The 24,796-nt window shown below is 39.3% G+C and overlaps 1 protein-coding gene across 1 annotated transcript in view; it reads left to right on the top strand.

Annotated features, from left to right (window-relative positions):
- Positions 1-24,796, top strand: part of LOC124169371 (chaoptin-like) — a 37,609-nt gene that overhangs the window by 1,160 nt on the left and 11,653 nt on the right. The window contains exons 2-5 of the mRNA XM_046547962.1: positions 12,915-14,425; positions 15,238-15,889; positions 19,528-19,845; positions 22,717-22,928. Coding sequence (XP_046403918.1) covers positions 12,915-14,425; positions 15,238-15,889; positions 19,528-19,845; positions 22,717-22,928 — 2,693 coding nt within the window. The remainder of the gene's footprint in view (positions 1-12,914; positions 14,426-15,237; positions 15,890-19,527; positions 19,846-22,716; positions 22,929-24,796) is intronic.

Raw genomic sequence — 24,796 nt, 5'->3', positions numbered from 1 at the left:
CCGGGTCCATGCGGGACATTCAGAATATGAGTTACAAGCTTCATCTGCAAATAAAAATTGTTAATGCTTTCCCAAAGGAAGTCCTGGTTAATCATAAATTATTTCATATTAAAATAAGCCTTTAATTATTCAGCCAGGTTACGTGCTAGTGAATTAGAGTATATGTCACAACGACCAGTTAAAATTGTCATGGACGTTTAGGAAAGCAATATGCGTCTCATTAAAGTTTTAAAGAAAATTTGTTGCATATTACATAGTTAAAGCAGGTTTATATGCTTTTCCAAATGAAATGTATAGGCAAAAAAATATTCTGTAAGGGATTACGCTACTTGACATCCAGAAGTTAAAGCCGAAATTTTATGACTTGCGATGGCCTGAATAAAAATGACTCTCACAGGAAGACTCTTAAGATCATAAATTTGGCATACATCCTCTTCTATATATCTTAGCTACTGCTAATTGTCCCAAGGAAAACTCAGGTGAATCATTTATTACTTAAGATGTTAGAGAGCTAAAAATTAAAGAAGGTGGAAGCCAGTGTTCAGGTGTTTCGGAATGAAATTCAATGTCAAAGAAAGCTCCGTGCGGGTCATTTATGTGTACCACATATCGAGCACCATGCAAGATATTATCTCCACTCTGTGAATTTTTTGGATTTAACTAAATGAAACTATTACCGATAAAAATACAAAAGGTAAATAGTATTTATTCATTATATCGAGCACCATGCAAGATATTATCTCCACTCTGTGAATTTTTTCGATTTAACTAAATGAAACTATTACTGGTGAAAATACAAAAGGTAAATAGCATTTATTCATAAAAACTTCTCCCCTTTCGTTTTGAATTTTTACTCAGTATAAAGTTCTCCATAATAAAATGATCGGTGCCGAGCGGTTCGCGCGTAATTTACGACGTGTACACTGTACATTAGGGTGGGCCGAAAAAAGGTTTTTTTTCCTGATCAAATTTGCCCTATGCGGGAAAGTTGCGAAATGATATAAGGATCTCGCACACAAAATTTTTTTCAAATCGTATAATATTAACCACTGCCGCCCGAGCTCTAAAGATTAAAATTTTGCGAAAAATCAGGCTGATTTCAGAATCAAACGGCTATTAAGACGAATTTTATGAAAATATTGGATTATGGATAATATCAAAGAGTGGATACATGTTTATAGTTTATGAAAATGAAATTTGAAGTTTTTTTGACAAAATCTATGGTTAAAAAAATGTCTATGAATTAACAACAAAAGTAGAGTATAGACCACCCGCACAACACAACTCATTTTTTCCTACATTTCTAAATCTCCATTTTGGGGGCTAAATTGCAGGTAAAATAATATTTATTTCGATTGAATTTCATTTCTTATCAAATAAGTCATCATATGGTAGTAAATAATCCCACAAAAAGTATTAATAAGGTAAATTATTTGAAATTAACATCAATCATAATGACGAATAACGTACCTGTGGAGCTGTTTTCAACAAGAAATTCAGCCAAGGCTGAGAAAAAACAGAACCTGAACACCAAGCATTTCACTAAGTAGCTCTCTGCTAGTTTCGTAAAGAAACTACCCAAAACTCACCACGAGGAAGAGGCTACCATCGAATTCCACCCGTGTCCCCCCAACCAACCCTTCAAAGGGTTACGGTAGGATCGACGCAATAGTTAAAATAGAGGAAAAGCGTACCAGGTGTGGAGTGGAGTGCGTGATATTTGTTGCACCCGAAAATTTCTTGGGTAATGATTTGCCCACTTATGAAGGGATGATGAAAATGTTTTTGTACTCTCGGTACATTGAAGAAGAAGAAGAATAAAGTTAAAATGCCATTACTTCTCTGCCGGGAATCGCGGAGACAGTGGCTTATGCCATTGAAGGCATTTGGCATAGATCCTCTATCCCAGTTGTTGAATATAGGCAAATTGTTTGACGAATTATTCAATATCATTGAAATAATCGCAATATTCTTCGATCTGTCAACAAGAATGCTTTCATTGATCTGAAGCAAGACTTCCTTCGTCACGCACGTCAGCTTTTTGATGTTGCGGCATGTAAATTGCTTTAGTGAGACTGATTCTGTATGTGATATTCTTTCGAAAATGCCTTGTTTAGAATGGGAATTCCCTAAGGACAGAGAAGTGGCAGGAAAATGAAGATAGGCGCCATCGATGTGCAGTAGACCAAAAATAGGAAGACGAGGCTTTGCAGGTTGGAAAGAAAAAAGGAACACCCGAATGTTCCACCCTATTTTGTCATAAGACTTCAGTTCGGAAGACTCAGGTGATGAAATGACATTGAACGGAGAGTTATGTAATGCAAGTGAAGGAGAGGATTTCATGGAAAAAGGTTAGTGTAAGTAATTTGAAATTACAAGATTTGCATCATCCTGTGAATAATTCTGCATATCAAACCATACCTCTGCAGCGCTTGCATCTGCGCACCTAATAGATATCGGGTTGGTTACTCAAGGAGTCAATGTACTTTTTGTTGACAAGAACAAAGTAAGAAGGGAAAGAGAAAGATTGCGCACGTGTCCTCGGAGGAATGTGGGAACTGTTAAACTGCAAGCGCTTTACTTCGACGAGAGGAAAGACTCTGCTTTCGTTTATAGTCAATCAAAGTGAAAAACAATTGGTGAGGAGCATGTAACTCTCGTTCAAGAGCCCGGTTCACGCTACTTATGGCATGTCACCTCATGTGTCGGCAAAGCTATTGGACTCTAAGATTCCATCACGAATTTTCTAGGGGAGGAAATGATCATTACCGACGGACTCCAAACAATTGTGTGGGATGGAACTGAGGTTAACACCGGAAGCCATGCCGGAGTAATCAGGAGAATGGAAATGGCCCTAAGAAGACCTTTGCATTGGTTTGTTTGCCTCCTTCATTGCAATGAACTATCGTTCAGCACCGTCAAAAGAACTGATGACCCTGGCAAAATTTGTTATCGTACTTTACGCTCCAATGCGGTTTTCAATAAAATTGAGACAATATTGAACAGAAGGCCCGAAGCATAATATGAACATGATTCTTCTTATGAAATATATAGATAGAGACATCAAATTACGCCGCTACTCTATGATTCAGGGAAATGTAATTCTGCTTGCAATGTTAGCCGATGAACGCAGACAAATTCGTGCAATTGCCATCATAAATACATTGAAATCGAAAGAAACTCAGCAGGAGGAATCGAGGAAATTCGAATTTTCCAAAGCTAACCTTCGATGGAGTGAGTTCTCGGGATCGCCACCGGGTCAGGGAATCCATATCTGCCGACGTTTCGATGTCCCACTCGGTCATCGTCCTCAATGCTGTGAATGAACACTTCACAGCCCTGAGGACGATGACCGAGTCGGGCATCGAAACGTCGGGAGATATGGATTTCCTGACCCGGTGGCGATCCCGAGAACTCTTCACTCAGTCCATTCGCCGGGAAAGCACAAAATCTTTCTAAACGTCGATGCTCAAAATTGTATTGAATTGGTTGACTGGGAATCAAATGAGGTAAATCAACCACCAATAGTAGCTGGGATGACGAACAAAAACTTGGAAGACCTTGTTACGGAAAGATCTGAATTAGAAGTACCTTTTCCCTGCCATACACAAGCAGTTGAAAGGATGGTACATATGATAATGTTAGGATCAAAATCCGTGTGCAGTATTTAACGCAGGCATGGATGGGCATTATCGTGTATAAGAGAATGAGAAGTTCAGCCGAAATTTGAAAAAAATCACAAAATAATTTTGTCAGAGTAATTGATGTTCTTTCACAACCGTGTCCTTCGGAAGGTTGGCTGGGGGGGACACGGGTGGAATTCGATGGTAGCCTCTTCCTCGTGGTGAGTTCTGGGTAGTTTCTTTACGAAACTAGCAGAGAGCTACTTAGTGAAATGCTTGGTGTTCAGGTTCTGTTTTTTCTCAGCCTTGGCTGAATTTCTTGTTGAAAACAGCTCCACAGGTACGTTATTCGTCATTATGATTGATGTTAATTTCAAATAATTTACCTTATTAATACTTTTTGTGGGATTATTTACTACCATATGATGACTTATTTGATAAGAAATGAAATTCAATCGAAATAAATATTATTTTACCTGCAATTTAGCCCCCAAAATGGAGATTTAGAAATGTAGGAAAAAATGAGTTGTGTTGTGCGGGTGGTCTATACTCTACTTTTGTTGTTAATTCATAGACATTTTTTTAACCATAGATTTTGTCAAAAAAACTTCAAATTTCATTTTCATAAACTATAAACATGTATCCACTCTTTGATATTATCCATAATCCAATATTTTCATAAAATTCGTCTTAATAGCCGTTTGATTCTGAAATCAGCCTGATTTTTCGCAAAATTTTAAACTTTAGAGCTCGGGCGGCAGTGGTTAATATTATCCGATTTGAAAAAAATTTTGTGTGCGAGATCCTTATATCATTTCGCAACTTTCCCGCATAGGGCAAATTTGATCAGGAAAAAAAACCTTTTTTCGGCCCACCCTACTGTACATAGCACCTGAGATTTCTGAGCTTGGAACAACCAATATATCATATGGAAAATCCGATTAAGGTGATTAGCAATAAATTTACAGTGTGTCATATTAAAAAAAATATATGTATACATGCTTTTATGACGAGGAAATAAGCCTTCAATTATGCAGCGAAGCCAGGTTACGTGCTGGTGATGGTAACGTTAACGAAGGCTTTTATGCGTCTCATTAGCATTTTGGCGAGAATGCAATGTGTATAGTTAAAGGAAGTTAATATGCTTTTACAAATTAAATCTATAGTCAAAAATAAGTCCCGTTTGGGATAAGCTCATGAACACGAAAGTAGTCATTCAGAAATTAAAGCCAAAATTATGTGTTTTGCGATTGCATATACGTATAATAATGACTATATTATACCACTGCCATAAAGATATATTTGGTTCCGTGTAAGACGAATGTCAATTCCAATAGGGGCGCTCGTGAATTGCAGCCTTAAAACAGCCACTGATAGATTTGCAACATTTCCGTAATTTTATTAGTTTTTTTCTTAAGGTAATGATAGCATTTCCTTAATATTAACAATCAATATATTTATACAGTGTGTTTCAGGAGGAGTCTGCATTACTTCAGGATGTGGTAGGGAAGACAAATTTTGCATTTTTTGTTCAATAAGCATGGGGTCGCAACTCATTTTTTACCGAGCTATGGCAACGCAAACCCTCTTTTGGACTCACTAAGCAGTTAATATGAAAATGGATTTTCTTGGTTAATTAGTCTTTACATTTCACTTTATACTCTGTATTTTTAAGGACGCTAAATACTTAATGAGAGACACAAATGAGTGATTAAAATTTTAACATCAGTTTAGTTATACTCAAAGAATCTTTCGACTTTTGGACGAAAATTTAAGGTTATAATTATTTCAGACAATTATAACAGTACAAAATCCAAATTTTATCATTTTTCGTCCAAATTTTATTATTTGACACTCTTCATAATCCAGAGTATTAAATAAAAAATGTCAAAAAGGCAGGATGACAAAGAAAAACCGTTTTCAAGGTTACTGCAAAGGGCATTCAAAAAAATGTTTGCCTTCCCTTAGCTCAGTAACTAATTACGAATTCCAACCCCATGTTTATGGACAAAAAATGCTTAAAACTATCTCCCATACCAACTCCTGAAGTATTGCAGAATCCTCGTGAATCACCCTGAATAGTCGGCCATTTCATCACCTAAGACAGAACGCACATCCAGAATGTCAGTAAGTTTTTCTTCACTCACTATCAGTGAAACCAGATATAAGTGATATCCATGTACAGCCCCCTCCAACTCGGCTGCTACGCCGCTAGTTGGCAAACCCTAAAATCCTCCCACGTTATTCAATTTTCTTCGATCGTAAAGGCCGTTTTACGCGGTACACGGAATTGCGCAATCTGACGTACCTACGTGCGAAGGCGCAATCAAAATTGCGTCGAGTAAAGCGGCGAATTGCTAGAACACATGCGACAATGCGTGGATGCGAGACGGCAAAATAGCCCGTTCTAATTTCGTCCATGCATTCGCGCAATTCCACGCCATTTTAGAAATTATTGCAGCTCTAGCCTGCGCAATTCCGTGCCCCGTGTAAAACGACCTTAACGGTGGCGCTGGGAGCATGTCGCACGTCCAGTATCGCGGTGCTGTTTCATTCATTTCAACGGTGATTCAGTGAAGGTCGTCACTTGGAAGATGTCTTATATTGCTAAAAGGCATTAAATTTGAAGATGGTCCGTGCATCGCGCTTTTGCTATGTGCCTAATAGTTCTACAAGTAACAGGAAAACCAGGAAGGAAGACTGAGCTGGGAATAAAAGCATTTCAAAGCATGTAGTTGAAACTCGGCGGCCGCCATTTTACTTACCTGGTAGAGAACCCACGGAGGCTTCAACCGAAAATGAAACTTTTGCGATTATGTGGGTTTAATTAAGCCCAATGTTTAACTGCTTCAGACATTTATAATCGCACAATATATTCCAGTTTTTCAGTCGCACGAAACCGCAAAACGCCCACTATCAGTCCTATTTCTCCCTTTAGATAATAATTTAATTTCTTCTTTCCTCAATCTCGCCCCCATCCAGTAGGGCTAACATTCCCGGTCCTAGCTTCTATTGCGTAAGAAATATAGCAGGAAAATGTAATTAATTGAATCTATATAAATAGTATGTTATTCATTTAAAGCAACAATATACCAAAATAAGTATGTGAACTACAGCTTATCAGGCAATCTAGTATGGCGATATTAATATACCTCCAAAATTTGAGGCATGTAAAATGTTTCAAGACATAAATAAGTACATTAAAGAGAAGAAATGACGCATTAAAATCCTTTTCAAGCAATAAAAACCAGAATAAGCAGCATTATTATTTCAATATCATTTCAGCGTATGCTATCATTAGGATTGCATAGTTATGATTATAATTGTCATTCGGGTTTTTAAAGTTTTTTTTTCGATTAAGTCATGTTGTGAGCCAAATCAGGGGCGGATCCAGGATTTTTTTCTGGGAGGGGCACAATCAAGGCCGTATCCAGGATTTTGTTCTGGGTGGGGCACAAGGATACCTCGCAATACAAAACGAATGCAATGATAATGGGACCGTATTAAAAATCTTGCATATTTTTGAGGGTCTGGGGGGGGGGCATGTGCCCCCGTGCCCCCCCCCTGGATCCGCCTATGAGCCAAATAATGACCATAGTTCTTCTCCTATTATAAAAATACTAACAAATGACATTGTTGAAAATTGAATTACCCTAAATTTGAGGGCTTACCTATATCTGTAAGTTAAATAGTAATAAAAAAACGACTTAAAAACAGAAAACGAGATTTTGATAGAAATTTGGGTGAAATCCATCCAAGATTATGCAAATTCATTCCTTACATAAAGTCAAAACAACTAATAAAAGCCTGTGTTATTCTTTTTTTATTTCGGTAATGAACATTAACTTTACAACATTGTGCTATCCCTTTTTTGTTAACTTAAGTCAGTCTCTCCGCAATGCTACGTTCGTAGTGGGAATGGGCCTAACGAAAGCTGCATTTACACGTACACAATACCCTGCGGGCCACCTCTTGGGTGTTTGGCGGGGGGTGATCAATCACTAACATGTAGCATAGAAGAGGATTTATTTATTTTCCCCCAAAATGTTAGAGATGCGTCATTTTTCAAGGAAGAAATAAATGTACAAAAGACAAAAAATAATGTCTAATAGAAGAATGTCCTTTTCCATTAATCTCCGTCATTAGCTCGGATCTTCCTTATCATCTTTTTGTCACATAGATCAACGAAAATTAATGTTTTTAGAGCCATTTAATTCGAATGTGACACATTCTTTTCCGCAGTTGAAAATGAAAGCCATCAATTCCTCCTGATTCACGATCGCATAACTTATATACGATACAATACGATTGACAAAAGAGCAATAAAAAGGTTAGTGCTTCAAAACTCCTTTTTTGTTAATGTTCAATGGAAGCATTAATGAAAGGAATAGGTCGATGGCCTTCATAATGTGTACTTGCGGTAAATATTTAATGATTGGCTGAAATTTTTTCCCATAATTTTAGAAAAAAAATGTATTTACGAACAAATTTGATGTCCCTTCAGCTATTTCAGAAAATAAAAAAAATCTAGGCGCAGTTTTTAATACTTCTGATTCATAAAATCTTAATTGATTTTTTGGATGACATGATGTATCAAGAATTAAGTACCTCAAAATTTTCTGCATAATTTATTAAGCAGTTTGAATTTCAATCTGAGTAGTAGACAAACCACTGAGAACTGCTTTTATCAAAACAGATAACTGTTTAAAGAAGGTTACATCTACGTGTATAAAATACCCTGTAAGCCACCTCTAGGGATTTTGGTATGGGGTGGTCAATCACCAGCATGCATTAGGATTCCTACATGCATACCACGCGGTCCAAAAATCCTAACGCATACTAACAAATTATACTACCACATTCATGCAAAGGAAAAACTTGCCTATTACTCATCAAGATATTCTGCCAATAAAGCTGGAAGACAAAAAACATGCTCTTAGAAATACTAATAAAATTCAAAAGCATGGAATTCGCACGGAACCTGTATAGCTGTAACGGTTGTACAGAGCTGAATCGTGACGTCAGAGGCGTAACTAGGAATATGCTCCGCTCGAAACCGCAAAATGCCCGCTATCTATCCCATTCCTTCCTCAGATAAAAATAGGACTTTCCTTTTCCTCAAAGTAGCTCTTTTCACTAGGGCTACCGCTCCCGGCACTAACTTCCATTGCGTGCGTAATATGACATGGAATTTTAATTAATTGATTCCAAGTGGCATTGGTTAACAAATCTTGAAATTGTCATCATCTGCTTGATCCGTGACACTAGGATCCTTCAAGTAAAATAAACTTTCTTGAAATTACAATTTGGCATTGCCCCTCTTTATTATACTTCTCTTCTAACAATCCCCTTCTTTTTAACGAATACACGTACCAACATACCATTAAACGTAACAATAAACAATCTAAAATAACATCAACCTAAAAAAAACAGACATTAAAATGATAACTTTACAACCAAAAGCCAATGTAATGAGAAATGTTCGTACGCAGGTTTCCGCGGTGATTACTTGAGTTCAGCATTCTTTCGGGCTGCATCCGCGTCCGTTGTCGAAGAACCACAACAGTTTCGCCAGCTCTCCTGCCAGCGTCCTCAGGTGAAAGATGATCCTCACCTGAGGACGCTGGCAGGAGAGCTGGCGAAACTGTTGTGGTTCTTCGACAACGGACGCGGATGCAGCCCGAAAGAATGCTGAACCCATATAATGAGCTAAATTAAATGAATAAAGTTAAATAAAATATGTAAAAACGTAGTTGGACCATTCTCGACATTACAGACCTATCCTCTCGAAACATTACAATTTTTCACTCTTGATGGTTCGGCTCCAAAAACCGCTAATCAGACCACACGTTCGGGCTGAGCTCGCGTTTACTTTAAGTGCAGCACGCGTTTCTATCCATAGGGCCAAAGGAAATTCCTGCACACTATACAGTTTTCATTTGTGCTACATAGCTCGTTGGGGTGTGACATATAAATTCTTACGGACGATATTTACCCCAATTAATTGAATATTGTGTTCTAAAATTTTTCATCATCATCATCATTGGTCAACAATCCTAGGGTTGGTTTGACCCAGCTCTCCACTCTATTCTCCTATCAGCTAATCTTTTCACACCTACGTATTTCTTCTCTTTCACATCTCTCTTCACTTGTTCCATATATTTTGTACGAGGTCTTCCTTTTCCATTCTTACCTTCCACTTGTCCTTCGACGATTGTCTTCATCAGGCCATCTCATCTCATGTCTCAGGATGTGGCCTATAAGGTTGTTCCGTCTTCTTATTAAGGTTTTCATGAGGCTTCTCTTCTCTCCTACTCTTCTTAGGACTTCCTCGTTACTAACTCTGTCGATCCATTTGATTTCTAAAATTTTTACTATGAATAATTTCCATTGTGAGAAAGTAATAACATTCCGGAAAACGTCATATTTAATGTAAAAAATCATTTATTTTCAAGGGAGTAAAAAAGAATGATTCAAGGAAATAAAGCTGCTTATTTCTCAAAACATCTATTATACGAGGGTCGTTTGATAAATCCTTCATAGGAAGCAGCAGTCTTGATTAGCCAGAATAAGAGTTTCAGCTGTATCCATGCCGTAGTTTCATTGTTGTTGCATGAAATTAGTTCATCATGCTTAGAAAATTTTCTCACGAATCCAAATATGTAAGCCAAAACTCTCCTAGTACTCCGAAAACGTCAATAAATGCTATGTAAAAATGGTCGAATATTGCTCGAAGTCACGTGACCCGAAACGCCTTCTGACGTCATCGCACGGTACATCATTCACTTCGCTAAAGAGAATTGAGTTGTAGAGCCTTGAATGCAACGATATCAAAGTAAAAATCTTCGTCGAGCTTTGTAGTAGTTCCTAAAAGGACAAATTGACTTGAGAGGGATTTAAGAAAGCAAAATACCTCAGTTTACTTTAGCTCGATTTCCTTATAGCGGCTGATTTTTTTTCTTTCCAAATCTCCCCAAACAATCCCCTTTATTTATTTCAACAACGCCTTGGCAACCCAAAATATTCACAGTCTGCATTTTGTCGTTACAACAGCCGAGCGTTGTCATGCTGTAGAATCTCTTAGAATCATAAAGACCGAAGACCCAACGCATCCAATCGCTTGGAAATGGATTGGTGGATAACCTCTAGTGCATAAGCAAGATCTTCTTGAGTTTAGTCCGGATCTTCGTCGAGCAATGATTCAGCGACTTCGAAGGTCTTCCTTCACGTCAACATTGAAATGACTGTCTTTGCAGCGACGGAAACGTTTGCATCACGGCACGTTGTGTCACTTAGAGCATCTAACGATTTGTTCGTTGGATTATTCTTCCTCATAGAATAATCCTCCAAGGTCGTTGGAACATTAATTTCTTATGCTTGGTTTCGCTAATAGTAGGACCTGCCCGCCTTTGTGACGGTGCGGGATTCCTCGTCCCTTCCCTTCCTATCCTTCCCCTGGAGGTGTCGTCGGGCTCTCATCGCGGCGATGCCTTCATTCCTTATCCTTCCTCTGTCCTTCCCCTCTCGAGATGGCTTGGGCGTATAAGTCTCGGACTTGGTTCCCGGCCCTCGAGAGCGTATCCTATGCGGGGCCCGTTCTGGGTTACCCGAACCCACTGTTTCACTTAGAGCAGCATCTCCGTAAACCTTATGGAACTTTCGATGCACTGCTTTCTTCGAATGAAAAGAAAATAAACACTTCCCGCAAAAGACGGTTACCAGGCACAAACTCCGACATTTTCACGCAACAATAAGGATATGACGCAAAAACATACTGGCCATTGTTGTCGAGCAGTTTGTTTACCAAATGTCTAAGCTTGATTCGTGACGTTTCTGATACGTTAAAATCAACCAGTAGTCACTGCTAGAGCCATCTGTTAAAAAAAAGGGGGGGAACTTTTAAACAAACGAGCGTGCTTTCGCACGATTGTGCATTGCGGGTGACTCCCGTAAAAGTTATCACCGCGGCTAGTCCCGGTATACTTTAAAACTAAACAGCGGGAACTTAGCTGCGCACCTAATCACCTTCTAAGTATATAATCGTATACATCCATGTTTTAGTTACTCAAAAATATCATAAATTCATCTGAACCTCGATTCCTAGGCTGACTTTAGGACCACACTTCAAACCCTGGGAAAGAGTGACCAACCCCACGGTTGATAAAGACCACCTTGGGAGTATTTACATTATAATAATTGACGCTATGTCACTAATATTTGTAGACCCATTCTCTTACTATATACAGAATTTTAAGTCACTGTCAAAGAATTCGGAGGTTAAGGCTCCTTTTCAACTTAAATGACTGGACTATTCCTAAAATGACGCAATTTTTGAGACAGTAGTGAGACTGGAATTTACCTCCTGACCCAGATGGAAAGAAGTGGTCTTTGGTGGCTGAGGAGTGGGCTATGACGTTCAAATTCCTCGTTGCTCTGCCCTCCGCGTTGAAAAAATTTCAGCTTTTAATAGATCACTTTGATACGATATAAACGTTGGTTTCACTATATGGGGCCAAAGATAATCTACTGCCCGCTGAAGTTAAAAATATTAAATCCTCAAATAAAATGTTCAACTAGCCAAAGACTTGATTTTTTTCTCAAGAAAAATTTGAACACATATTTTTATTTCTTTGTAGCAATACTTATATCTCAGTCACTCCGTTTATTTTTGTGGCATACATTTTGGTAATTGCTGGTGGCTCAACTCCTGTTCTTATGACCTTGGAGATCGCCTAAAGCTCTTCCTTAGGAATAACCAGATTGTACAATAAAAATTATGGGAGCATTTACATTATAAGTAGAGATGCGTGAAAATCGCAAATGCGATGTGCGCAAATAAATGCGGCATAGATGCGATGACTGGACTTTTATGATATTCTTACGCAAATTGGCCTTTTCGACGGCAAAAATCGTACATATTGTGCCGAGCGCAGTTTAAATGCTCCGCCGACACTCACCGCTTAAAGCGTGTAAGCGACTGGCCAGCTACTAGTTGGCTGGGAACCTACGTGGCCACGAACTTCGCGCGGGCAAGCTACACCTCTGCCACTATATGTCTTATTCCTTAATTTATTGTTTTCAACAACATAATTATTTAAAATATTCTGTATTTTGTCATATAACTATTTCACTACATTTAATCGTCATCTCCCTCATTATGAAAATAAAAAATAGACGCTACAAAATGCGATAAACTGTTATTGAAAGTGGATAAAATAAAAATGAAAGTGCGATTTTCACATATCTCTATTTATTTTAAATTTTAAGTTAACTAAGTTCATTTTTTTTCAGGTTCAAAGGACGTTTGAAGCTCAAAAGCGCAGCTGCCGTAATGCAAGCACAGGACGGAAATACTTTTATATCGTCATCACCGTCATAACGTTTATGGATTGCTCTTCCGAAAAATCGGCGATTGATAGACAAGTAGGAATGAGCTATTTGGGCCATCATTGTGAAGAGGAACCCAGATGTCTTTGTTTCAGTGAGTGGGGTGAGAAAAATTCCGCCGTTCTCTGCGAAGACAAAGTGCTTGTACACCGAACAATGAGATATCGAAATCCAGTATACTATCAGTTAGAGTGCAAGGACGAAACGGAGGCAGATCCATATTATTACCTTTCCATGATTTTATTCGCGAACTTCTCAGCGCACTCCATCGAATTCGCAAATACCGCCGAGCTGGCGGTGATAAATTGCACAGCTCCGTCTCGTGGCCAATCAGTCCTCCTTGGAGGTGGAAGTAAAGGTGGTATCGGCGGCTGGCGTAATCTTCCACTCGAAGTTCTAGAAGTAATCTGCACGGAGTCAAATACCTTCCAACTTTCAAAGCAGATTTGGAGGGATCTCAACAATCTCAAGATACTCAAAGTCACCTGTCCAAAGTTGTCGAAGGTAGATGCGGACCTTTTCTCGGGGATATCACAACGGCTCGAACGCCTTGAGATCTCAGAAACGGAAGTGCAGATTTTACCAGAAAATATTTTCCCGGACTCGACAATTTTCCCGGACTTGTCACTCAATCAATTAATTCTTAGGAGAAATAAGCTGAGATCGTTTCGGCGTTGTCTTCTGAGCAGCCTATGGAATCTAGAACTCCTCGATCTTGGTGAAAACGAGATTGAAAGCTTGGACGATGACATTTTTCTCAAAACGAAGTTGATGATTAAACTCTATTTAGAGGAGAACTCACTCTCAACATTACCAACGAGTTTATTCAGCCTACAAAAGCTTCAACTTCTGCGTGCTGAGTTTAATAGGATAAGTTTCATCCCTCAAGAATTTTTATACAGTCTCTCATGCCTGAGGGAGGTTTACCTTCAAGGTAACAAAATTGTGACCTTGGGACTCGCATCGCAAAGGATAACACCCACGTACAATAGAGACGGTTTCATTAAAGAATTCGGGGCGGAGGAAATGCTTCCAAACTCGTCTTTAATGCTTGCGCAATCTGGAAACTTAAATAATATATCGATCGCCACTTCTTCAATCCGTCTACTTAATCTGAGCAATAACTTCTTATCGTCCCTACCACATGAAGCCTTCTTTGGGATGCAGGAACTTCGATACTTGGATATTTCCTGCAACAGACTTACCTACTTGCCTGATGATATCATCTCCCGGAACGAAAAACTACTCGAGCTCAAGGCTTCGAACAATCTCTTCACCGACATGCCGGCGACACTGCTGAGAAGCAACACCAATTTAGAACTTCTGGACCTCTCCCACAATTTTATTGAGACATTGGACTTGGATTTCTTCAGAAATTCCACTAGAGTCAACTACATATATATCAACAACAATAGGTATGATTACAATTACATTATCCTTTTATTTGTTTATCTAATATTACATTTACTGGAGCACAACTGGAAGCTTCACACAAACATTTCTGGAGGTCGAGGAAGGGGCTAAGGATGAGAATTATAAGGAATATATAATGTAATTTTTTAAGTCGAATTCTTCATGGGTTGTTTCCATACGAACAAAATTTGTTTACACCAAAGACTGCGATGGTGGGTAGCGTAACATGATGGAACTCCTTCATGATACACAAAGGGTAAGAAAAACAAGACTTTGGTGTTCCCCAAAAAAAATATATATTTGCGACCGGTTTCGATCTGGTCCGATGATTAGACGCCGTATCGAAACCGGTCGTAAATATATATTTTATTTTGTGGAACAGCAATGTCTTTTTTTCTTACCCTTTGTGCACCATCAAAGAGTACTTGAAAGTAAATTCAAACGAAAAGAAGAGAAAGATAAGATAGGAAATTGTATAACATTTCTTGTGTAAGTTCAGCGTTCTATCTTTTTTCGGCGATAATAAGTATCTTTTTTCTAGTTAAGCAAAATAGTTATACAAATTATATTTGGTACTCTTTTAAAACTACTTACCATTCTACAGCAATGTGCATTAATGTTCTGTATCCGTAGAAGTTACAGCGAGGGTCACAGTTTTTATCATGAATCAGTTCCGCCTATTTTTTTATTACGGCAGATTCTCAAAAACATTATCTTACAAAAAATTACCCATGGATGATGAAGTGTGATTAGTATAAACATAACAAGCTGATAACCGAAAATATAAACAAATAGTTTTCATATTCCTTTACAGGATCCGCAATTTGCCAGACAAGATTTTTCAACCATTTAGGACACAGAAGAAGGAATTTTCACGTAATGATCTCGATATGAGCAGGAATCTTCTTGAGAATTTACCGGATTTGACGCTTCCGAATTTGACAAACTTGAGTCTGTCCGAAAATAACCTGACTTTCATCGCACCCGACATGTTAGCGAAAGTACCAAGTCTAATGCAAGTCAATCTGTCCCACAACCTGATTCATACCATAGGAATGCAAACAACAATGGAATTGCACGCCGACGAAGATGTACTCTTTGGAAAACATCTGAACAATTTGGAAGTTATTGACCTATCGTCAAACCGATTAACAATTTTGCCAAGCATATCGTTTGTCCTTAAAACCTTAAAACACCTCAACGTTAGCAGTAACTGTATTACAGACTTGGAATATAAACCTGAAAAACGATTGCGTGATGAAGTCATATTACAAACCTTTGACGTATCACGTAATCATTTAAAGTCGGTTAAATTTTTCAGTCATCGGCTCTGGGAATTTCTTACGACGAGACACTTGGACCTCTCCCACAACATGATTCACCTGGTTGAATGCACGGACTATTTTCATTCCTCAAGGATGGTGTGGGGGTGTTTGTCGCCCCTACATTCGCTTTCGGGACTGGAGGTAAGCAATTTTGGAGTATATGCATTATCAGAGGCAATTTTTCGCAAGTCAAATGAAATAGCCGAGTTTACTTCAGACATGAGTTAAGTGGGTGAAGGATACTCCGAATCTTAAGCGGTTTGATAAAACATCAAATTTATCAATCTAAAATTTATTTAATTCCTTCCCTTTAATGATTAACGAGCGTGCTGCGCCCGCTCCCAGCGGGCTTCCCCCGCTCTTTTCAATGCAGGTCCACAGAGGGATAGGCGCGTTTCTAATTTTAAAATGTAGAAAAAAAGGCAGGGTCTTATGTACAAATTTAATTGGAATGTTCATGTACAAATTGAGGTCAGAGGACCTCTTTAAACACAACACTGGAAGTAATTACACTATCCTCTGTTAAACGCACATGATGACTCATACTTACGTATCAACAGGAGACTTGAATGTGGAATCAGCCGCATTTTGATAAAAGTTCTTTAAAGAATGCGAGATATTGTTGCAAATGAACAAATGTATCCGTTTGTGCGCCGTTAACGTCAGGAATATTTACCGGTTTTTGTTTTTTTTTATTATTTAAAAACCAATTTTAGGAAACAATAGCAATATTTAGGAAGTAAGATATGCCGTCGCATGTTCTCTGATAAATTCTGTGCATTTTGGTACCTCATTTGTATAGTTTGGTTGCATATAAGTTGAGAAAAAGAGATCTATACAGTAGAAATAATATAGAGGATTGTCATATCCTTTTCCGACTTCTGGCGGTTGGTCGGTAAGCAGCCAGAAGCCAATCAGAGGCGTTGTCCCCACTGCCTCCACATTCCCCTCCGCGAGGCCGACCAGCGTTACCAGTCCATTAAAATGTCAGTTTGCATGCAAGCTACGAAAACGAACGCTTTGCGACCTCCACAGATTACTTACGACGCGTCGTCGCGACGACACTATGGGCTGAAGAGCGATGTTTACTGCACGGAAGTTAGAGAATGCTTCGTTCAGATTGCTATCGTTTCAGCGGTCATCCTAACAAGAAGACATCGCCAAAGTGATGTTCGGGTTCTGGATGCAAATGCTATTTTCTGAAACCATACAGGTAAGGTAGAAAACCAACACGGCTTTCTTCCACATAGGCCCGGGTTCGAGAGATATTCGCATGCAAAGATTTCGTCCCCTTCAGTAATCGCTCGAGAAAAAATACTGACATCACTGGGACTCGAACCCGGGACGCAGACGATATGAATCAACAGACTAGTGCCCTATACCGCGCCGCCAGAGCCTTACTTGAGAGGGGCCATTACTCAAGGGAAGTCATGGTGCGCAAATATTTACATGCGAATATATCTCGAACCCGGGTCTATGTGGAAGAAAGCCGTGACATTTTTTTGTACCATACCTATAAAGTTTCAGAAAATAACATCCGCATCCAGATCCCGAATATCACTTTCGCGATGTCTCCTTGTAAGTGTTGAGTGCGGAATTAGTGGTGTGAACGCAAGTCCGGACATTAGTGCGCGTAGTTCCGAACACTGCCACATTACGATGTTTAGTCTCTGCGTAACCGGGAGAGGAAAAACAACAGAAACACGGAAAGTCTGTGAAGCTCCCATTTTGAATTCTAGGGTTTTCCCAGCAAGGAAGAATCTGGGCGGAGAAGAATAATACGTTAAACAGAGAAATATGTTGAAGAAAGAACGCATGCTTTCCCACCGTATTGCATCGTGGAAGGTCACTCTGGATTTCCACAGGGTCTGGTTCTCCATCATAGCTGTTGCTTCGATGAATGAGTCGTCCATCGTCCTCAGGACATCATGCCCTGCCTGCCTTGATGCCCTGATGACGATGGACGACTCGTTCGTGAAAACGTCAGTCGTGATGGAGAACCTGACCCGGTAGAAATTCCGAGTAGGCTTCCACAATACAGTAATATCTTAATCCCACTTATCTCAAATGCTTTGCTCACTGTTAGTGTCTTGTTTATTTCAGATTTCAGCACCGCAATGCAGCATAGATTTCACCGTTGAAATCTGAATGCACGCAAGTTTGCTGGTATGATAGTAGTCTGAACGAGGCAAAACTGAGGGTGCCTTCACAGCTCTGAGTCTCGTAGACGCCGCGAGAGCTCCCGCCCCCCCTCCCAACAAATTTCGCCCGTCACAGCTCTGCGTTGCGAAAACAAATGAAAGGCAATAAGCGTCGGATTTTAAAAATCTGCCCGGGAGTATATCATATTATGATGTGAAGCCAAACGCACAATAAATATGTTGTTTTGTGCATTTTTACGTAATTTCATTTCTTAAACACTCTTCTTATCTATAAATAGATTTGGAAGTTTATATGGTGACCATAAAGTCGATAATTTTTCTGGGACTACAAAATGTCCTACACAATGGATAAACGCAGAAGAATACCCGGAAAATTACCAGATATCATCATAATCTCCGCGGAAGCCTACTTGGAAAGTTACCTAATGAATAAGTGTCGGCGGAATAATCAATTTGAAAGAACATGAACTGGAATTGTAAAAATTGGAATAAAAAAGTGGAATCGACTCATCTCTAGCATTGTCCCCATCATACCTCAGTCATTCTCCATCATTAAGTTCACTATTTATGTCTGAAACTGTTAATTAGGTTTTTTTTTAAGAAGAGAATATGTTACCATAATACTAATTAGCTATTCGTCATACCCAAATAAACTTTTGGGCCACATCATTGTCTAATGAATAAGAATCGCGAGAATCAAAACTGATTTGAAAGAATACATTTTGTATACGAAAAAAAATGGAAAAAATGTAGAATCGACTCAATTCTAGCATAGGATAAGTGGAAGGGGGTAGCTGAACGAACGGTCCCGTGTTCAATTTCCGGGAGAAGGCTTCCAATACCCCAAAAAAATATCCGCTTAATACGAGGTTGCCTAGGGAAAGGAACTGGCCCCCTACCATGAATATATGACATACCACGCCCACAAATATTACAAAAGAGCATCCTCAAATCGGCCTCCACATGTGTTCTCAGTCACCGCGCATTTGAATGGGTTTACAAAAGTCGCCACTCGCGTCGATAATGGACAGAATGATCGTAGTTTCACGGGGAAATAAGGTATAATTAGGGGTGTTGACCGATGCTTATTCCAGATCATGTGATACATGAAATTCAACTTTTTCAACGCTGTTACTCGTAATTACAATCAATATACTGCAAAATGTATAGGAAGAAAGTGGATCGCACTGCTCTCATCACCGCGCCGCGGACATCTTTGTAAACCGATTAAAATGCGACCAAAGTGGCAACAGAAATTAGCATTCCATGGGATGGAATTTTGCCTCCTCTATAAACTCCCTCCCTTTGACCACGCCTAAGGATAAGTCGACAACACCGTCGATAAGCAACCTCACCGATCCAAATCAACTTTCGTGTTGAATCACTGATTGACTGCCGATTGGCGGAAGAATAATATCTTTCAAATTTAATTGCAGATCATCATACTATGCACTTCCATGGGATACAATTGAGCCTCCTCTATGCAGTCCCTTTGAACACGCCTATGGATAAGTCGGGGGTTGAGTAGCAACCTCACCGATCCAAATCAACTTTCGTGTTGAATCACTGATTGATTGACGATTTGCGGATGAATAATATCTTTCAATTTAATTGCAGATCATCATACTATCCCACAATCTCATTGCCTACATACCCATGGAGTTCCAGCATTACCTGCCAGACCTGCGTTTCGTCGACCTCAGCTACAACAAAATTAAACGACTGTGGTATGGCGATCTGCTTTTCACCAGAGCCCTGGAAGCAATGGATATCGAAATGTTTGTTTCATACCAAAAGAAAGGGGGAAATCATCATCGTTTGAGTGCTGATGAGATTATGCATGAAAAAACCTTCCGTCGATATCCAGGCTCGAAAAATCTTACGATCGACCTTAGGCACAATTCCATCGATTCTCTGCAACTCCCAGACGAAAAGGTAATGTACCGCCTCCGAAAAATCATACTTCTATAAAAAAATCAATTAGAAATGAGACTTATATTGAGAAGCTGTGAACGATATCAACAAAATATTGAATTGAGAAAATATTCGTAACTAAGCGCATGCATAACTATGATTAATCGCAAGGAATTGATACGGAGCCGCAAGCTGGTGGCATCCCCGAAGAACGATTAGATCTATTTACATCTATATAACACCCTCCGAGCCACCTCTAGGGTGTTTCATAGAGAGTGATCAATCATCAGAATGCAACATGGAGGACTGTTTCCACATGCACACCAAAGGGACAGAAAAATGCCACGCATGCTAACATAAAATTTAGGGGGTTAGATGGAAGATGAGATTCTCTACTCCCAATCTCGCCCAATAAAGACGTTTATTGTTATTATTTTTTATTATAAAATACACGTACATTCATGCGAAGGTAAAATTTGCCAAATACTCATGAAGGCAATGTTCCACTAAAGTTAGAACACACAAAAAATGCCCTTAGAAAGACTATGAAAATTCAAAAATATGCATGAAGCAATACTTGTAATTATAATAAGTTAGTGGGCTACTCTTCAAGTTAACTAACCAATTTTTAAGTTATAACGCAGCCGTTATAGTCTCTTATATTATAAAATTATATGCAGTATAATAGGGCGGGGGTGAGGGTTAAGCACGGAATGGAAAAGGGGGAGGGGGTAAAAGGGAAAGGAGCAGCCTTGATTTGGGACGAGGGAAAAAAACCCTCGTCCCAAATCAAGGCTGCTTCTTTTCCCCCTAACCCCCCTCTCCCCATTCCATTCCGTGCTTAACCCTCACCCCCGCCCTCTCAACCAGTCCTTTTCCTTTCCGATAGATATCCCCACTGTCATTTGTGTACTTTGTGTGTAAATATAAGATGCATGCAAGATCAGTCACCTGACGATGTAACCAAGTTACGAAACCCGGGTCGTGCCCATAATTAAATAACAGTGAACCTTACAAAGTTTTTATTTCTTTATTCCCAAAATGCGCTTGTGATTGCCTCTTGTCCCGGATCATGGTACTACCAATATTACTTACGGTATTTATAGAACCATAGTCCGGATAGAACAGCATTTAAATAAATCGCACCAATCATAAACATTGCAATACAGTATAGGTGCATTCAACAATATGACGAGCATCCGCGAATATGAACGCTGAAATATTTCACGTAATCTCAATTCGATATGCTTTGATATGAAGTGCCACGTTAGCGTAAACCGGTCATTATTTAAAAATACCAACGATTTCTGCAACAAGATTACCCAAAAAACTTCTTTCGTGGCGGTACTTCCTTTGAAACCGCCACAATCATTCATATTTATTAAGAATATATCACTATCTACATAATCCTTTAAAGGTATCGCCGTGCAATTTTAGTGAAATTAAAACCTCTGTCAAAGTAATAGGTTTTCATATTGAGATTAAGCTTAACTGGAATGGCCATATATCTAAAGTTAGTAAAAAAAACTTTCAAAAATCAATGTTTTTATAAGAAAACTTAAAAGCTGTGTACCTGAGGAATGCTTTAAGCTTAAATACTTTGCTTTCTCTCATTTAACCTGTGGCATACGGTTATTGGAACATGTAAGTGAAACCAAAGCACTCCTTATGCTTCAAAAGACCTATTTTTCACGTGTACTTTTTTAAAATATTTATTGTACGTATGCTAGAAAAAGTTTGAAAAAATTCTGTTCTAGATTTTATTTTCATGACCACAATACCAGAACAAAATAATTTCAATATTAATCAGTACAGGTTAACAAAACTCTATAGTCACACATTCTGTTAATCAAAGTTTACAATAAACTTCCGCATGCAGTTTCAGGAAAAAAAGTCCGATTTAGAAAGGCTATTGAGAAAATGTTAATTCTAAACCCGTTATACTCATTAGAGGAATACATTAAAATTGACTTTTCCAGGATGAATTTAGAGCCCGTTTTTAAATCTTATTTTTCATTTTGTTTCTTTTTTTTCTTCTCTCACGAGAGCTATAGAAGCATGCATTACTTTTATGATGAATAAAGGCTATAATTAGTATTAAAATCGCCACTGTAATTTATATCTCTTAAATAAATGACACTTCCTGCATGCTCCTTTAAACTTAATGCCTATGTTGGATGCATTAACACTAGAACCGCTGAACTTTCCAACCCCACCAAAACCGCGGCATGGGACTTTTTTGTCCCATTGACAAAATACTTGGTCCTGCCATGATCAAGTGCAATAGACGGTTTTTTAATGTGGTTTGTGTGAACAAAACACGTGTTTAGGTAATTTTTAAAACGTTTCATTAAGTATAACTAGGAATACAGTAAAATCATTTTGACGTGTTGATTGCAAGCTCAGACCGGCAGACGGGCCGGGCAGAGGTGACGCGGCCGGCGCTGCATGAGTAGGCGGCCGGCGCAGTGCACAGATTATTCCCTTTTGTGCTTCTAACTGACAGAATAACGGTATCTGTGCATCGATCCCCTTCGTAATAAACTGTTATTATGCTAAATACAAAATAAGTGTACAAAAAAACTAAAACTGTATGTTTTCCCCATATGGGACAAAAAAGTCCCATCTCGCGGTGCCAGATAATTTTTTTCCAGGTAAAGGTTTTTCTCGTGAACCAAACATCGTACAATATTTTCAATATGACCATTCGAAAGAGCATAAAAATTAGTAAAGTCGGTAAATTTCAAAGGGATAAAACCACTAGTACATGAATGACAAACATTTGCAAAGGGCGATGGCACAAAAAAGTCCCATCCGCGGTTATAGTGTTAAGCACTCAAATTTTAGTAAATGATTGAGTTTATATCAATCGTGCCATTTTATCCGTCTCAGATCGGAGTAGTATACCCGGGCTGTGACGTGGACAGCCACTTCGCAAGCGTCAAATTACTTCTGGGCCACAACCCCATCGTGTGCGGCTGCGATATTTTCAAGCTCCTGCGGTACTCCGCCAAGGAAATACGGCCAATGTCAACGCTGGAGAGACTGAGTGGACTCAGGCTGGTAATGCCAGCGGCCATCGACATACAGGACCTCCACTGCTCGTAAGTAAGCCACCAAGTAGTATTTTGTGTTAGGGTGCCTCGATAACTGAGGTGAGTTGCACCACCGACAAACCTATAGAATCAAAATTTTAATATATACATTAAAAAGGTATTTAAACATTCAAAAAAATAAAAGGGGGTGGTCAGTTGATAAAAAGGTAAGAATTTAAACACTATTTATTAGCCCAGTCTCCATTAAAAACTTAATGACTCAGCTGATACAATCAGGGTCGTCTCATAGGATATGCCCAAGGTCTCCCCCGATGTTCAGCCGATGGCGCACAGAACGGTATTTCTCACACTCTGTCAGGAGATGTCTCACAGTAATGGGAGAGCCGCAATCATCACATAGGGATGGAATTCTCTCTTCAGGTATACCACCAAGACTTCGCATCTTCCAAAAACTATATTCTGTTCATTTCATGTTAGCGGGTGAGCTTTCGTGAGAGCTCGGAGACTCTCGGAGGACTTCGCTGATGGGAGAGGGATTATACCGAGAAAGAGATCAGGAGCGAACGTTGCCAAATGTGGGTACATAGTTGGTCACTGGAAACGTTTAGAGTCACGGGTGGCCACAGGGATTTTTGGCCTGGCGGCGGACAACGTACACACTCATTCATGAGAATTCTCGTTCATACAACATTATCTGTTGCCACCAAGGAGGTTGTAAATATCTGGAGGGGGCACCACTGGTTTCGAGCGTCGAGCAAAGTGTGGCCGAGATAGGGCTGCTAGGGTAAAACAAGCCACGCCTAGTTTGACCAAAGCATTGACAATCCCATAAGGGTCGATACTTACTATTTGGTGAATTTTTGGCCGTAACTCGTAAATACATTAAAATAAACTAAGGAACGCAGAATGTAAACCTTTTTTCTTACGTCGTCGGTAGGAGTTATGATTCAAATATCTTTTCCCAGGGTAAAATAATTAATAATCACCACAGTTACGTTCTTCAACCATCTCAGCTGAAAATAAATTTGCGAGAGTAAACTAGTCATTTACCTGCACTTACACGGGTATTAAATTTTATTATGGCCAACGGAAATAGGGTAGTTTCCTTCATCAAAGAAAACGAAAGGCATTGCTTGCGATTCGTTACCCACCATTACTGTATTCACAATATACAAATTATTTCGTTTTAGAAATGCCGGTTTAGACGAATGGCTATGGTCCATTTTTATCCTCATTTGAAAAGGGCCAGATTGGCGCCCATGCGATGCCACTCCACGTGACGTCACAGGGACCTAGTTTCTATACGAGAAGATAGGAGTTATACATCGTCTGAGGTTACCAATGCATGCATGAGGCGCAGAGCTCAGGGAAACGTGTCTTAATAATCACTTATTAAAACTGGCTAAGGTCGGAAAGTTTTCTTCATTTGATAAGGCATTAATAATCCTTATTCAAGCCAAGCGCTACCAGCCAGCAGGGTACTCAGCTACCCGCTAGCAGCTTGCGTCGTATCAGCGCTCAACTCGCCTCAAGGTCACCTCACAGGGCGGCAGCGGGAACCAGAAATACGTCACACGGAGAGATTTCCCGGCATTCATACTTACGCGTCGCGTTTTCGCGCGCTTGAAAATTTTCACTTTTCATTTAATCGCGAAAAGTAGATATCGTAATTTAAAAATCTAAAAGCGTGAAATACGCACTCCAGGAGTAATAATCTCTCGATTTAGGCAATAAAAAAATAATAGGAAACCACCCTATTAACAAATGCAGTAATAAAGTATATTTCAAGGATATCCCCACCAGTGAAGTGGCTAACAGGCACAGAGTTTATACATTAATAGAAGTATCACGAATGATGATAAAAATGCTATCTACATCAACATAATACCCCGAGAGCCGCCAAAAAAGGCGTGTGG

Source organism: Ischnura elegans, chromosome 12 (assembly GCF_921293095.1).
Source record: "Ischnura elegans chromosome 12, ioIscEleg1.1, whole genome shotgun sequence".
Lineage (NCBI taxonomy): Eukaryota > Metazoa > Arthropoda > Insecta > Odonata > Coenagrionidae > Ischnura > Ischnura elegans.
This window is presented reverse-complemented; position numbering and strand designations above follow the sequence as displayed.